General features: G+C 35.8%; 2 protein-coding genes across 7 annotated transcripts in view; both read right to left on the bottom strand.

Moving 5' to 3' along the window:
• On the bottom strand, positions 1 to 5,874 carry ndufa9a (NADH:ubiquinone oxidoreductase subunit A9a). Its single transcript, XM_079602870.1, has 11 exons — positions 4,748 to 5,874; positions 3,560 to 3,730; positions 3,366 to 3,463; positions 3,189 to 3,280; positions 2,478 to 2,619; positions 2,174 to 2,276; positions 1,813 to 1,883; positions 960 to 1,036; positions 759 to 854; positions 354 to 420; positions 1 to 271 (listed from the first exon to the last, which is right to left on the bottom strand). Exons 1-11 carry the CDS (start codon positions 4,881 to 4,883, stop codon positions 101 to 103), a joined length of 1,224 nt encoding a protein of 407 aa, XP_079458996.1. The 5' UTR covers positions 4,884 to 5,874; the 3' UTR covers positions 1 to 100.
• The window catches only part of dyrk4 (dual-specificity tyrosine-(Y)-phosphorylation regulated kinase 4), a 25,665-nt gene continuing 16,164 nt past the window's right edge, over positions 5,866 to 15,366 (bottom strand). For all 6 annotated transcript variants that reach the window (XM_079602864.1, XM_079602861.1, XM_079602863.1 and 3 more), the window contains 11 exons: positions 14,504 to 14,642; positions 14,158 to 14,321; positions 13,124 to 13,260; positions 12,346 to 12,486; positions 11,214 to 11,352; positions 9,884 to 9,965; positions 9,334 to 9,506; positions 8,987 to 9,047; positions 8,506 to 8,635; positions 8,260 to 8,420; positions 5,866 to 7,758 (listed from right to left, as the gene is read on the bottom strand). In XM_079602864.1, coding sequence (XP_079458990.1) covers positions 7,490 to 7,758; positions 8,260 to 8,420; positions 8,506 to 8,635; positions 8,987 to 9,047; positions 9,334 to 9,506; positions 9,884 to 9,965; positions 11,214 to 11,352; positions 12,346 to 12,486; positions 13,124 to 13,260; positions 14,158 to 14,321; positions 14,504 to 14,642 — 1,596 coding nt within the window. In that variant the 3' untranslated portion in view covers positions 5,866 to 7,489. The remainder of the gene's footprint in view (positions 7,759 to 8,259; positions 8,421 to 8,505; positions 8,636 to 8,986; positions 9,048 to 9,333; positions 9,507 to 9,883; positions 9,966 to 11,213; positions 11,353 to 12,345; positions 12,487 to 13,123; positions 13,261 to 14,157; positions 14,322 to 14,503; positions 14,643 to 15,366) is intronic.

The raw sequence follows: 15,366 nt of genomic DNA on the forward strand, positions 1-15,366 counted from the left end.
TATAGGTTGAATATCTTTATTTATGTACAGAAAAAAGTCAAACTAGACAAAGTGAGGACCAGCAGAGAGCTGACTGGACACAGGAGCGACCACCGCATGCTTAAAAGCTGACTGTTTTGGCGGGCTTGGTCTCTCCGAGCTCAGCATCCAGATAACGGAAACGGCGATGGCGACGCAAGGTTTCGATGGCCTTCTGCTCGATGGAGGAAGGTGTGATGCCCAAGTCTTCCAGTCCTGGGAGGTCGGAGCACTTCATGTCCGTTGTGTGGAACTACAAATGAGGGTTTAGATGACTTGGTAAGCTCTTTATAATAAACTAAATATATTCTGCTGTAATGCTCTGACACACATACCCGGTCGACTTTATCACGGGTTGTCCAGGGCTCGAAAGGGTTCATCTCAAAAAAGCTTGCGACAAGGCTAAAACCAGAGAACATGAAAGTGAATATGAGGCTGCCAAAGTAAACATCTGTAAAGGTTAAAGGGTTCACTCACGAATATAGTAAACAGACACTATGTGAATAAAAGTTTAAAATGAATCCATTCATCATATAAAACGATTGTGTCTCTTTAGAAGACTTGGATTAAATCACTTGATTCATTTGGATTTTTTTTCAATCGGTTTATGAACATTTTAATGCGTCAGAGTTTTGGGTGAATACATTTCCAATGGAGAGACATTTGTGCTCTGAAGTCTTATGGGTTTGGAATGACATGAGGGTGAGTAATATATAGTGAATTCTTTAGGAAATGCTTACTGATAGAGAGGACGAGGCAAGGGATAAGCCAAAAATGGTCTGTGTGCCAGTGCGTACACATACTCTACCAAGTCATGCAGTAGATACCGGTTGGGCCTGTGGAGCAAGAGATTCAAGTTTTCACAATAAATCAGATAATGGAAATACATAATTTTTTGAAAAATTAGAAGGCAGTGAAGGAGAAATGGGGCTGTTTCTTACCCAACTAATGCATACGTTTTCCCATTAGCATCGAGGTCTTTCACGACATTGACAATGGCTTTGGCCACATCCACCACCTTTAAAAAGTAAACAAGGGTCAAATATTTAACCTTTTAACCTGAAATAACAAGAGAACATGATCATGTAAATTTAAAGTGCCGCTATATTCCTAATTTTGTTTCGAAGGTCAGGTTTACATGCATCCAAGTTCGAAAAACTTTTAATTTTCTCATAATATACATTCCAGCATCACCTCTTTTCTCACAGTGTCTAAAATATTTTGATAAATGATTCAGTCTCTCTAAACCCCTCCTTTTTGAGAACCTGCTCTGCTCTGATTGGTCAGATGGCCCGGTCTGTTTTGATTGGTTCAGACATTGGTACCATACCTGAATTTCGACAGTGATACGAACAGTGATGATGCCGTCGGTTTTACCATATCAATTTGAGTCCTCATACCTTGGAAGCGCATGCAAAGTGGATTTGCTTTCGCAGCGCAGAAAACAAGATAATCTCGACAACACAAACCAAACTTCCAGGCCTACAACTAAAGTGTTTGAGTGCGAGTCAAAATAGAGGTTGTTCAAGGGCAGCCAATAAAGGTCATAGGTGGGCATCATACAAAATTGTTACAAACATTCGTAGGTTTGTGCAGGAAGTGAGACTGGAATAAGTGAGTTCAGAATCACTTGTTTCTTTTGGGAGACAATAACTTTGTGTGAACTTTGATATTTGAACACTTTGCACATTCACAAACAGCTCTATTCCACACTACATGAAAGGCAATGTCTGAAAAGGCATAATAGGTGCACTTTAAATAAGATGTGTTCTTGTGTTCAAGTTTGATACTTACATGAACAGGCTGCTTGACTGTCTTCTTGCCCATTCCAATTAGAGGTACAGCTTTGCCAAACCAACGCATGTCTAAACAGACAATTACAGGAAATATTATGGATTCAACAAAACAAGGTTGGGTTGGGTACAAATTTGCTATTTGTATTTGGCAGAAAATAGAATGTCTGGTTTTGTGCTAACTTTTTTTACATTTATATTGAGTTTATTGATAACAGAGCTTTGCAAAATAACAGAACTCTCATTTTGGGGTGAACTGTCTCTTTCAAACAGATCTACCACAAATTCTAGCACATAAAATGAAGGCAAATATTAAATTGTTACAATCAGTAACCGTTTTCAGGATGCCGTCAGATACCTACTAGCAAAGTGGTTCAAGAATCTATCTTCTCTTCCAAAGCACTCCGAGGGTTTCATAATGATGGCATTAGGGAACTCTTCCCGCACCGCTGCCTCTCCTACAGCCTGCAAGAGTTGAACTCATTACAACCAGTGATGACACAAGAACATTGTAATCATCATACTTTATCATTCAATCACCTATATTAGCAGCCTAAATAGCATTATGGTTATCGCTTAAGATGATTTTCCGCATAGGTTTTGTGCAGAAGTTACACTTTAACTCTATGCACACCCATTGGTTTTGAATAGGGATGTTACCGTTACCTTATTCCTTAGATACTTGGAGGGGCTGCGGATATCTGCATTAAGGTGGGACATGTGGATAAATTTTTTTATTCCGGCTTCACGAGCTGCCCTCGCGATCTGCTGGGGGATGGAGACGTAGATATCTTCAAACTTGTAGTTCCTTTAACAGAGAGATAAAACGTTTTACAGAAACAATCTACATAAATATATCTGTAGAACACATCGAGGTATCCAAGTTAGAATTTCGTTTAGCTTAGGCAGAATTTAGTTTAATAAAAGTGGCTGATGATCATTTCATTTTGAGATATAGAAAAACTCGTAAAAAGAGACGCTTTAGTGGCTCCCTGCCGTTTTTCATCAAAATAAAAGTTTCATGGTTTAACATTTGAGAATAAAGAATATTTGTAGACATCCATAAATATTAGCATTGAAATTTTACAGTTGTAATGTATTTTTTTATTTAAATACTCGATATTTCATTTTACAGTGAAATATTAAAACGGTCATATTGCTTTGTTTGTGTTTATTCATTTTATATAGTTTTTATAGTGTTGCAGTAATATTTTATTATTATTATAGACGTATTGATATACAATCAAAACATTTTGGCCAAATTATACAGTCCCACAAACCTAGTATAGACTGATAGTAAGTCAATATCACAATATTTATCAGAAAAAAAATAATATAGATTTCCCCCCCAAATCACAGAGCCTTATTTTCCTGTACCTGGTCTCCCACTCTCTTCCCACAAGGTTGATCACCACGTTGGAGTGAGCGATCGCTCTTTTGATCGATTCCTTATCTTTTGCATCCCATTCCTGTAAAAGCATATGCTTAGCCCACTTTCATTAGAAAGAAAACTCTTCCTCTAGAAATAACTCACATGGTTATGGGTGTACTCACCATAAAGATGATCTGGCCGAGATCGCCCATAGGTCTGAGGTACATAAGATCGTACTGGTCACATCGGTGAGGAATCACGATCTGGGAGCCCATACGTCCTAAAACAAACCCCAGCAACATTTCAAACGAATGAAAGGGCAAATAAGTGAATGAGGTTCATTCTGGCTTTTACGGTGAACGATATGTGGACTCACCGAGTCGGTTGACGACATATCTCCCAAGGAATCCAGTGGCTCCAAACACTGTCGCAGCAACTCCACTGGAGGACGAGCGGCCTCCTTTTCCTTTCGGCACCACGGCATGATGGATCTTCCTGTGCTGAACAGTCACAGGCCCAGCCGCCAGCAACACTGGAGAACAGGTGCCTGGCGAACAGAGGAAATAAACCATGCCAGAACAAATGTCTATTAAAATATTATAGACATAAAATGTTTATTGATTATTGAAATGATTATTGGAATAATTCAAATGCACAGATGAAACCCTATAAAGTCTACTGTATAACATATACATTATCAACATGATCAAAACTTTGCTGGAAGACCTTTTGTACACAATCCATGTCATGCTTTTTGTCATCTGATTGATAGCTTTTACTTTTATAGCAAGTAAAAAGCCTTTGAGTGTAATTCTAAAAGTGTCCACCTTCAGGTCAAGGTACATGATTTTTATAAAGTAAGTTATGCACGAATAACTTATATAAACTACAGAGTTTTGATAATATAACTAAGCATTTAAATATTATCTTACTAAGACATATTACTGGGAGATACAGAATGGCAATATATTTTGTCTACAGGTTCAATAAACTGTAATATATATTATATATATATATATGTGTGTGTATATGTATGATTTTTATAAACAGGGTTAAATGTGATAAAGGGCAGTACGACTTGATGCTTCAGAATAACAATATTTGCATAGAAATATAGCATGCTAAATGTTGCAGAAAGTATTAAATTATAGAAAATAATAAAAGATGCATTTCGGGCATCTTATGTGCGCCTGTAATGTAAATAAACAACATCTAGGTGGGGAGCTCACTGTGTTTTGAGACATACTCACGGATTATGCTAACGTTACACTGCATGCGACAACTGCATTAAGCTGAAAATTATCAAATTAAAAGTCCTGCAATAAAACGACTCGTTTATATAGTTTTAAATGACACAGTAGCACATTTATACTGCATACTGCATCTATTCTAGTGCACAAACGAGGCCTGATGTCTTCAGCCGGGGTCACAAAACAAAAGACAAAGATTTCCTTTAAACATGATCTAATCGCTATATTATTCGTCCTGTTAACAGCCTCAGCCATAACCGTGTTATATACAGTCACACTGTCTGTGTGGTAACGTAATCTAACGGTGAGCTCACCTGAAAGCTTGGGAAGGACACCGGCAGGACGGCAAAGCAGAGTGACAGCCGCCATGATTCTGGACGTCAGCGCGGAGGACGGAAGCTGAGGAGGGTCAAACGCAAAACTCGAATGTTGAGGGTACGGTAAGAACATGTAGAAAGCATTTTCTTTTCTTTAGGCATTTTAAGTACGTAAAAGAAGCAAAAACTAAGCTATAAATACATTAAACTAGGAAAACAGAAAGCTTCGGACGCTAATATAAAGGATTTTTCATTTGTAGTATTGGCATTACAAGTTGTTAGGCCTAGCTTAACGTTAGAGGTAACGTTAAACCTTTAAAGGCTAGCCTACATAACGTTATACAAATATGTCATAGTTATTTATTTATTTTTTTAAACTTATTTTGTTTAAACGTTTTATAAGTTAACTCTGTATGCCTTGTCTATAATAGCCTACATAATTGTGTGGTGACGATAAGACTCCACATATGGCCAGACAACTTCATACTTTAGTGAAAGTAGATACTAGCCTAACGTTACTCGTCAAATATTAGGGTAGGCTACTCCGTTACAAGTAAAAGTTGTAAAGACCGATTTTTACTTAAGTAAAAGTATATCAGTAGGCTACTTGTTTTTAAAAGTAGTCTACTTAAGTATCAAAAGTAAAAAGTAAAATTAAATGCATTGTTTTATTATTGTTGTATGTAAAGTTTACAGTAGCCTACCTTATGCCTCTGAATCTATGTCTGCCTACCTACCCTCATATCAATATCAAATTTATTTCTAGAACACATTTCCAGTAGTGTGGGATTGAATGTGAGATTGAATATGCTAAGTGCATTTAATAACGTCCACAATGGTTTCGGACACCCAAATGGCTGTTCCCTCAAATAGTCCCCTATTTATTAATTTTTTGGCTTTTAGTATGAATATGTTAGCCTTACTGTGTTATCTATATGATAGTGTGCTCAAAAATCAATGTAAAAATTTGCATTTAGAAGACCAAACACGTTGAAAATTGAAATCAGGTTGATGTGAGAATCCAACGCCAGATTGACAATAATCTTCTATCTACATTAGACAGACGTTGTATTGTGGCTGTAAATGAAAATCGGGTTGATCAGAAACAAACATCATTCGGGTTCTGACGTCAAACTGACTTTATTTTCCAAACGTACGTTACTACTTTCTACTCAAGGACCTTGACAGAATTGTAGTGGAGTAAAAGGTATACGATATTTTTCTTTCAAATGTAGTGAAGTTAAAGTAAAAAGTTATTTTTGCTTTAAATAAAATATAACTTAAAAAGTGTGGAAATATTCAATTTATCTGAATATCGTTATTTTAAGTAGTACACATCCCTTTGATACACATAAATGCCATGTTTGTTTGACTAAATAAATTAAACAGAATAAAATAAAGACAGATCATGTTGTGCATTTATACATTTCACAAACGGTATTACATATTTATTGTCATATATATGACAGTATATTACAGACATTATTGAGAAGACAACTTAGATGATTTAATTCTAATACTGAAAGGCACTACCTAACACCCTTGATCCAAGACTTTCTTCTAAAATCCCATAACCAAAATTGTCAAGAAACAACAAGGGGGAGAGATAGCATATGGTAGTAAAAATCTCTTTTTCAATTATGACAGATAAACAATACAAGAACAAGTAAAACCTTGTCTAATGTTTACATGACTTGGTGCCATCCACATAGGGTGGATAGTATTTACCTTGAGAATTCTATATACAGGAAAATAAACTATTACAATCCATAAAATGTTGTATTTTCATTCTGTATGAACATACAATGATGCACTCATTTTACTTTAAACAGCCACTTTAAAAACATCATTCTTGACCTTCCCTCTGAATCTAAATAATGATAATCATAACCGTCTTCATCAACAACAATATTGCCGTCATTATCAGTCATCATCAATACACTCACGCAAGTTTTGTGCACATTTTGATGATCTAGTGTGCTTTCCGTCTGATGATGTTTCTCTACAACAAAAATGAATATGATCAATCTCTTTGGCTCAGTAATAATTGCACAGCTTAAATAACTCATAGAAACAATAAAAAAAAACTGGCAAATGACAACAAAACATACAAACACTGTTAATTCATGCAGTAATATTGCACAATAAAGCAGCTTTGGGTTTCAAGGTTAGCTTGAGCTCTATTTTTGACATTGCTAATAGCTTTGATACTTTAAAAAAGCACACTAGACCCAATAAACATGCACATAGCATGATGCTCAGCAAAATATGCCAGTGTTTCACACAATTTCATAGCAAATATCCTTTCAAAATACAACACAAGCACCAAAATGATACCAAGTCATTCACTTTACTTATAAATCAACAAAACGTTTGAATAGACTATCGCTCTTTAACTACTAATCTAATTCCTCTAGACTGGAAAGTGAAGGTGAGGTTGCACTATAGACGATCTATTTTATTTTATCATTTGTGATTTATTTATTAATAAAAAACCGAAGCATTACAACATCACATCATCTTGCCAACATTTATCGCAAAATAATTTTGCACGCTCAAACTCTATTGTGACCGCACCTTTACAGACCACACAACAAAGGTTTTATTTGTTTGACATTTTACTTTTCTTGCCATACAACAAAGTCAAACTTAGTCTAAGCCGCTAGGTAAGTCCAGACCAAGCGGCTAAAGTAGAAATCAGACGCTATAAAGACGTTACTTGTGCTTTTCTTTGGGGTGTTAGACAATAGGGGGGAGGTACTGAGGCTCCTGTCCTTCCGAAGAATCGGAGCTTGATCCTTGTTCAGATTTGATGATGATCTGAACGGACCGCTCTCCACTAGAGTCCGACTTGCTGTCTTTGCTCACACTTTTGCCCGAATTTTCGCAGTTTTCTTCCTCGGCTGAGGCTCCTATAGGACGCAAACGCTCTTCTGATACCGTCTTGCCTCCTTTGCTTGAAGTGTCACTGACCCTCTTAAGTTTGTCGTCAGCTCCAGATTTATCGGCTATGGAAAGAGAAAAGACATAAATTATATTATGCAAAAGTTTAACAAAACATTTTTTTTCATTAAAAAATAAATAATTCATAAATAGATTTAATTATACTATTACACAATAATAATTTAATTCCATATAATAATATAAATATAAAATAAATAATTAAACATTGTATATTATAATTATCGCAAATGTTTTGCATTCCCTCGAGAAACTTTTCGCAAAACTTTTCAGGAAAACTTTTGTGTAAAAAAAAAAAAAAAGATTTGCTGTCGAAACCAAAGTTTCTTGGGGGAATGTAAATGTCCCTTTAGGGGCTCTGTAATATTTTAATTATATTATATAACATTTTATTTAAAATTCTAACTAGTAATAAATGTATTAATTCAAGACATTTACATTTTTAAGCATGATTACGTGTCGAAATATTTTTTAGGTCACTGTATATCATTATCAATTCAATTGTAATGATCAATCATTACTCTACAAGCACATATGTTGACCCTTGCCTGTCCTGTTTGAAGTCGCTTTGCGGTAAGTGAAGTCATAATTGTTGTCAGTGTCTTTCCGCATAGGTCGGGGTTTAGGATGGAGCCTGTTGAGACGGCCCTCTGTAATCCACTCGTGCTGCATCGCTTCATCAGGTGTCATCCGTTTTGTGGGATCCCACCTACAAGAACGCAATGGTACATGTTAAAAAAACAATTTATGTGTGTTGTGGTGATAACAAATAGTCATTTCATTACTTTACATACACAAGGCAACGTCGAATGAAGTCAAGAAATAGAGGATCGTTGGTCTTCAGCACACTGGCAAGATCTTTTGAGTTGGGTCGACGTTTTTTCCCTTTGCTGTTGGTGATATTCCTTGGGTTTCCTTTGGAATCTGATTGGAGCATTATAAAGGTAAGATGTCAATCAAAATGAAACCTCTAATGCATAAACAAAATGCCTTTGAAATCAGATGTTATTTTGGTAACACTTTACAATTAGACCCCATTAGGTAATGCATACCTAAAATTAATGAACAATGTGCAATTTATTTGTTACAGTATTTATTCATCTTTGTTAATATTTCATCAAATAATATTAACAGATACAACTTCTTTTAAAATAATGTATTAGTCAATGCTGAAATTAACATGAACTAAGATTAATAAATGCTTTAGAATTATTATGAACCTTATCATAAAGTGTTACCGTTATTTGTAAGAAATCATGTATTTAGTCATTTTACCAAAAAATAATCTTCGTCTTGATGCACTTTGAACAAAGTCATTTTGAGGAAGTCCCATGATCTACAAAATCAAAAGCAATTCTTTTCAGCAACCAATGCATTTCGAATAACTATCGAAGAATCATTAAACAACATGAAGTTATTTAAAGGACTTTCTTTCATCTATAGAACACAAGGGAGAACATTTCAAGACTTATTTACTATTTTGTTTTTTTCATGCAATAACAATGAACTGTGAATTAAGTTTTTACAATACTTTTATTCTATTTTGTATCCATTTTTGAAGTGAAGTGTTTCACAGAAGAAAGAAAGTCGAACTAATTCTAAGTACTAATAGAGTCTCTCACCTCCATGATACAGGCGATCTGCTCCACTTCACTCTCTCCTGGGAAGAGGGGATAGCCAGTGTACAGCTCTGCCAAAATGCAGCCCAGGCTCCACATGTCTATGGCCATGCTGTACGGGTGGCCCAGAATCACCTCTGGTGAGCGGTAGAAGCGGCTCTGAATGTAAGTGTAAACTGTAGATGGGAATACAAGCGGCCTATTAAAGCTACATAAATTCAACAGTATGAATTAGCTTAATGCATCAAATAGCACAATATCATTGTTTCTCAATTGATGGGTCACTCACAGGTCTGTTTTAATGGAGGGAAAACAATGCTAAATGCAAGTGATAAAATGCACGATAAGCACGCATAGTTAGAACAGCTAAATAAACAGCCATTATTAATACATTTTATAAAGAGAGCATTTAACGCTTCCCAAATTCTATGTCAAAGGTGTCTAATCAAACAATTGCAGATTTTGCTACACTAGTCTTACTCAGTGCAGAGTAACTGACAGAATCGGGATAAATCTGGGGGATGTGTTCATTACACAAGGGTTTGGTAATTACCTCTTTGTTGCTCATAGCAGCTTGATCCAAAGTCGACCACCTTGATGTTTCCTTGTCCCCTCTGGGACAGGAGTATGTTCTCCTATTAAGAGATAAATAATAACGCTTTGTCATGATGGTCGTTTCACTGGTGAATGCATTTGTATATCTTTGAACTGAAACTGAAGACAGCTAAAGGAGTTATCTGGCTGAATGTCCAAGCTGCAAAATTACTACTTTTCTATAACATTAAATAAATAATGAAGCATTTTATATAATATTATATATTTTATAATATTACATATTATATATATATATATATATATATATATATATATATATATATATGTGTGTGATGTTCACAATTCATAATTCACAATATTATTGTTGTGAGTTGTTTACATATCATAGTAGTATTTAATGTACCGATTTTAACAAAAAAAATTTAGAATAATACTAATAAATATAATTATTTTCTTATTTTCTTATTTTTCTGTATTTTTTTTTTCCTTATTATTTTCATAATGTTATATATTTTAATATGTACTACTGTTAAAAACACTTTGGGGTCAGTAAGGTTTTTGTTTTTGAAATAAGTCTAATGCATTTATTTAATAAAACTACAAATAACAATTACAATTTAAAATTTTAATAATTTTAATATATTTTAAAATGAAATTTATTCATGAATTTTCAGCATCATTACGCCAGTCTTCATTGTCACATGATCCTTTAGAAATCATTCTAATATGATGATTTGGTGCTCAAGAAACATTTATTATCTATCTATAAATTACAGGAACTGCTAGACAAAATGAGCGTTTTCTCAGAGTTCACTGTGTAGCCTGCTCCAGCCAAGGTCTGAACCTCCCCTGAATCGTCACGCTTATTCATTTGTGGATGTTAACTGAATCTATAAGTCAGCTTAACGTTATCGTTTTCTCAGAGTTTAGGCTACTGTGTAATAGTAGCCTAGGCTATTCAGCAACTCAAACATACCAAACTAACAATGACTAAAAACACACATTTTGCAGGGGCACTTTGCACTAGTTATTATCAATGTTGAAAACAGTTTTGCTGCTTAATATTTTTGTGGAAACTAATAAATTTTTTCATAATTCTTTGATGAATAGAAAGTCCAAATGAATAGCATTTATTTGAAATAGAAATCTTTTATAAATCTTTTGCATACTTTTTTTTTTTTTAGAAGTGAAATGTGCTGAACTGTCAATATAGTAATGTTGTAGTGGTCCTATAAAAAAAACTATTTTGTATTGCAAAACATTTTTCTTATATTTGCTTTTCATTTTGGGGTGATTAACATTTGACAAACTTCAGTGGTGGGGTTTACCGGTTTAAGGTCACAGTGGATGATCTTCTCCTTGTGCAGCATCTGGAGGCACTTGAGCAGTGAGTGAGCAAAACGCCGAATCAACCCCAGACTGAAGCCCTGGAAGTTGTTCTTCTTAATAAGCTCATAGAGGTTCACTCTGTATGGAGACAACATAGACAATTAACATATCTGTGACGATGTTACAGGGTGATGTTCATGGCTAATACCTTGTGAACTACTAGGATTAAAGTAGGGATAAAAAAACAGTATGACATGTATCTACATGCCTCTAGAGGGCAGCACATTAAATTTGGCCCTATACCTCACGCTGAACTTTCCACAAACACATTCACTCAACAACATTTACTCAACATGTCACTCAACAACCTCCTGTCTTTAAGCACGACCATAAAAACAAAATCTCACTATTAGTCTGTGTTAACCGCTAAGCATTATGCTAAAGAGCCCTTTGAGAGGGAAGCCATGAAAGTCATTATCTTTGGCAGTAAGGGGGCCTAAAACGGCAGCTGTGAACAGCCTAATGTAATCGGAGACTTCACACCATGAGTGGGCAAGGAAAAAGATAGGGGCCTAATCAAGGCATTAACTAAAGGATTCTGTGACGGTAACCGAAGACAGGGACGACGCATCTGATGTCCTCTAAAGGTCAGGCTGGCACAGATGAAGCTGCTTTTCCTGCAAAGTGTCTTTTAATTGATCACTTTACCCAGAGCCCAAAAGGTCTTGAGTGGGAAACTCTCACTTCACACCTCAATATGGCCACCGTTGGAACAAACCATCGCGCCGGTTGATAAATCAGAACTAATATGACATCTAACTAATGATTCATAACTAATATGATGATCTACACTAGTTAATGTCAACATGAAATCAAAAAGGACTATTAAATAAATAAATATTTGTAACAAATTAATTACAATTAATTATTAATTTAAAAAAATCTTGAATATCCTGTTCCACTCATAAATATGAAAGTAAAATGGGTTCATAATTACTTTAAATAGACGTCTATAATAAGCTGTGGTTACAGGGAAGTATTCTATTTAATTTCAGTCTGTGATGCCCATGTTTAACGTGAGTTACTATACAGGTTTATAAATTGAAAGCGCTCCAGTTTTTTTCCACGCACCCCAGCAGCTCGAAGGAGATGCACAGGTGGTTGCGGAAGTAGAAGTACTCCTTCATGTGAATGACGTTGTGGCAATTATCTCTGTCTCTTCTCCGCACAGCATCCAGGATCTTTAGCTCTACAAGAGCCTGATGATGGAACCTGGAGTTCAAAAGAAAAATAACTTACTTATGATCAACTTAATCATGCTGCTAGTTTGTACTCTTTTTCTATTGTACAGAGCAGCTTTACAGTATTCAGCACTGAGCTTTGCATTTTGAAAGAGTTTTAAGTTAAAGCATCAGTCAAAGTAGTGCGATGGCAGTGGAAGGGCATGAGATCAGTTCTGCCCAGACACGTAATGTGATACACAACAGACAACTTTTAACACCCTACAGTGTATCAGGTCCAGTGTAAACTATGACCTGATTGAGCACTAATTAAAGACCTTTTGATTGTATATTGTACACTGTAACTAAACAGTTGATGACTTGGGGGTATCAACTGTTTGGCTATCTCTATTCTTCAAAATTCTTCTTTTGTGTTAAGCAGAAGAGAGAAAATGATAAAGGTTTGGAACAACATAAGGTTGGGTAAATGATGACAGAATTTTCATTTTTGGGGGAACTCTCCCTTTAAGTTTAACTTGTACTTTTTGGTCTTCTACTTTATATACTCAAACAATAATTGACAGACACCTTGCAGTACCACCACGGACCCCCTAGGGGTCGCTGTCCGCAATTGTACTAAAGATTGCATGGGAATGAGAATGAACACATGGACTGGAGGTTCGTTTTACCTCTTCTTATTTCGAATGATCTTGATGGCCACCATCTCATTTGTCTTGTGATCCAAACATTTCAAGACTTGGCCAAACGATCCTTTCCCAATAACCTCCAGGACTTCATAGCGATAACCTATATGGTCATGCTGGACCTGCACAGAGTATTTAGAGGACAGAGTCAGCTGACAAACAGGTCAGCATAATTATTTACATCTCCTTTGCAGTGGCAGACTTCCTCTTACTTGGAGAAACACTGCAATGGTCATATTGAAATGCATAAACGCTCCTTATTTGTTTGTTTCCCAATGACCATTCAGGCACTTTTCTAGACTGTCAGACATGTGACATTGTTTACATGTTTTGACTGCAACTTTCAGCTGTATGACTCTTTAAATCGTCAAGCATGAAGGCATTCAGTCCAATGTCCAGTAATCCTGAGGAATGTCATTCTGAAAAGGCACATTTAAGGAAGATGGGTTGGGACAGCAGACATTAGGGTCTGGCAGCTTAAATCAGCTGAATTCGCCAGCCTCGTGCTGTAATGCAATTTCATCATTTATCGAGAAGTTGAAAATGAGGTCAATGTGTCACCCGGTAAGCTGTTTGCCAGAAGCCAAGTATGTATTTTTATTTATTCATATACACATGTGAATAAATAAATTGACAGATTTTAATACACACACACACACACACACACACACACACACACACACACACACACACACACACACACACACACACACAGTATATAATATATCAATATAATAATACATTTACACACAAATATTATGTAAAAGAAAAATAATTTGACAGCACTAATAATAATATATAATAAAATGTAATAAAATACTATATAGTAATATTTAAAAATATGAAAATATAAAAATACACCCAACAAAATTAAATAAAAATAAAAACATACAATATAAAAAAAGAAGCTAATTCAAAATTGAAATAAAACCTATAATATAATCTCAGTGATACTAAAATAACACTGCCAGGGAAAAGTAATGTAATCACAGAAAGATATATGATATGTCATATCTAACCTTTAAGTAGCTGCCATGCTCATCGTCATAGCCTGAATTCTGTGGGGATCCCTGGGAGCCCTCAATCTTCTTAGTGTCCAAGCCCAGATACCAGATCTCAGAGTAGTCCATGATCTCCTCCCTCTCATATTCTGTTAGCTGGTTCTGGAAGTGCTTTAGTGCCGCTGTTTAACAGATGAAGGAAGACACATAAATAGTGGACATATAATCCAATTAACCAGGGAAATATCAGACCATTAAAATTGCAATTTTTAGTTATTATTTACGATTCAGCTTGAAGAGCAAAAATCCATCTATTAATTTCTGAATATATGATATGCAAACAGAAATCCAGAGCACTTCATACTTGTTGGAGACATAGGCAGCCTCTGTCCTTCATATGTCCTGATCTTCTCAAACTTATTGATGATGCTCCTGGTTAAGGATTCGGAGAGGTTTTCCACCGACGAACCAAAGCGATTGGGAAACTGCCTCGGCCTCTCCTCCTGAGTTACAAGAAATGGACGTCAGACTGAAATAAGTTTTTATGTGGCCATTATATGAATTGTTCACTAAATTGTTTTATTTGTACTCGCCCTCATTTAATTCTAAACCCATATACTGTTGTTTTTTCTCAAAAAATAATACTATATAATTCACTATATTCCAATGCCCGGTTGCATAAAGCACCTTAAGTTTTTCCCTTAAGTATGACACTTAAGGGGCGATTTCCCCTTACCTAAGAGAATAACTTAAGGGTGTTGCATATAATCTCTTAAACGATTCTCTTAGGTAAGGGAAACATTTAAGTGTTTCACGACAGCGATCCTGGATTCACGTTATAAAAGTCTGTTGTTGCCATAGATACGCAAAACACTAACACAAGCGGGAAAGAGCCCCCGCAACCCGGTGAACCACTCTGCCGACAGACGATTTATGAACGTGGAAAACATCTCCCACTATCGTCTGAAAACTCCCAGTTGCAAAAAAACGCAGTGCTATAAGCAGTTGTAACACCGCAGGTAAAGAGTGGTTGCGATCTGTGACACGGTCAAGGTCGCCGTCTAGTTTGTTAGTGATGTCAAATATTGCGCGTCGATCAAATCGGTATTCATGCAACAATAGGGTTCTCCCTATCCCTACAAATTATTCTTGGCACATAATTATCTTCAGCTGGTTCCATAAATTCAGCCATGTCGTCTTATTTTTTGTCCGCGTTACTCTTAAGGT

The sequence above is a fragment of the Phoxinus phoxinus genome, assembly GCF_949152265.1.
Source record: "Phoxinus phoxinus genome assembly, chromosome: 25".
NCBI lineage: Eukaryota > Metazoa > Chordata > Actinopteri > Cypriniformes > Leuciscidae > Phoxinus > Phoxinus phoxinus.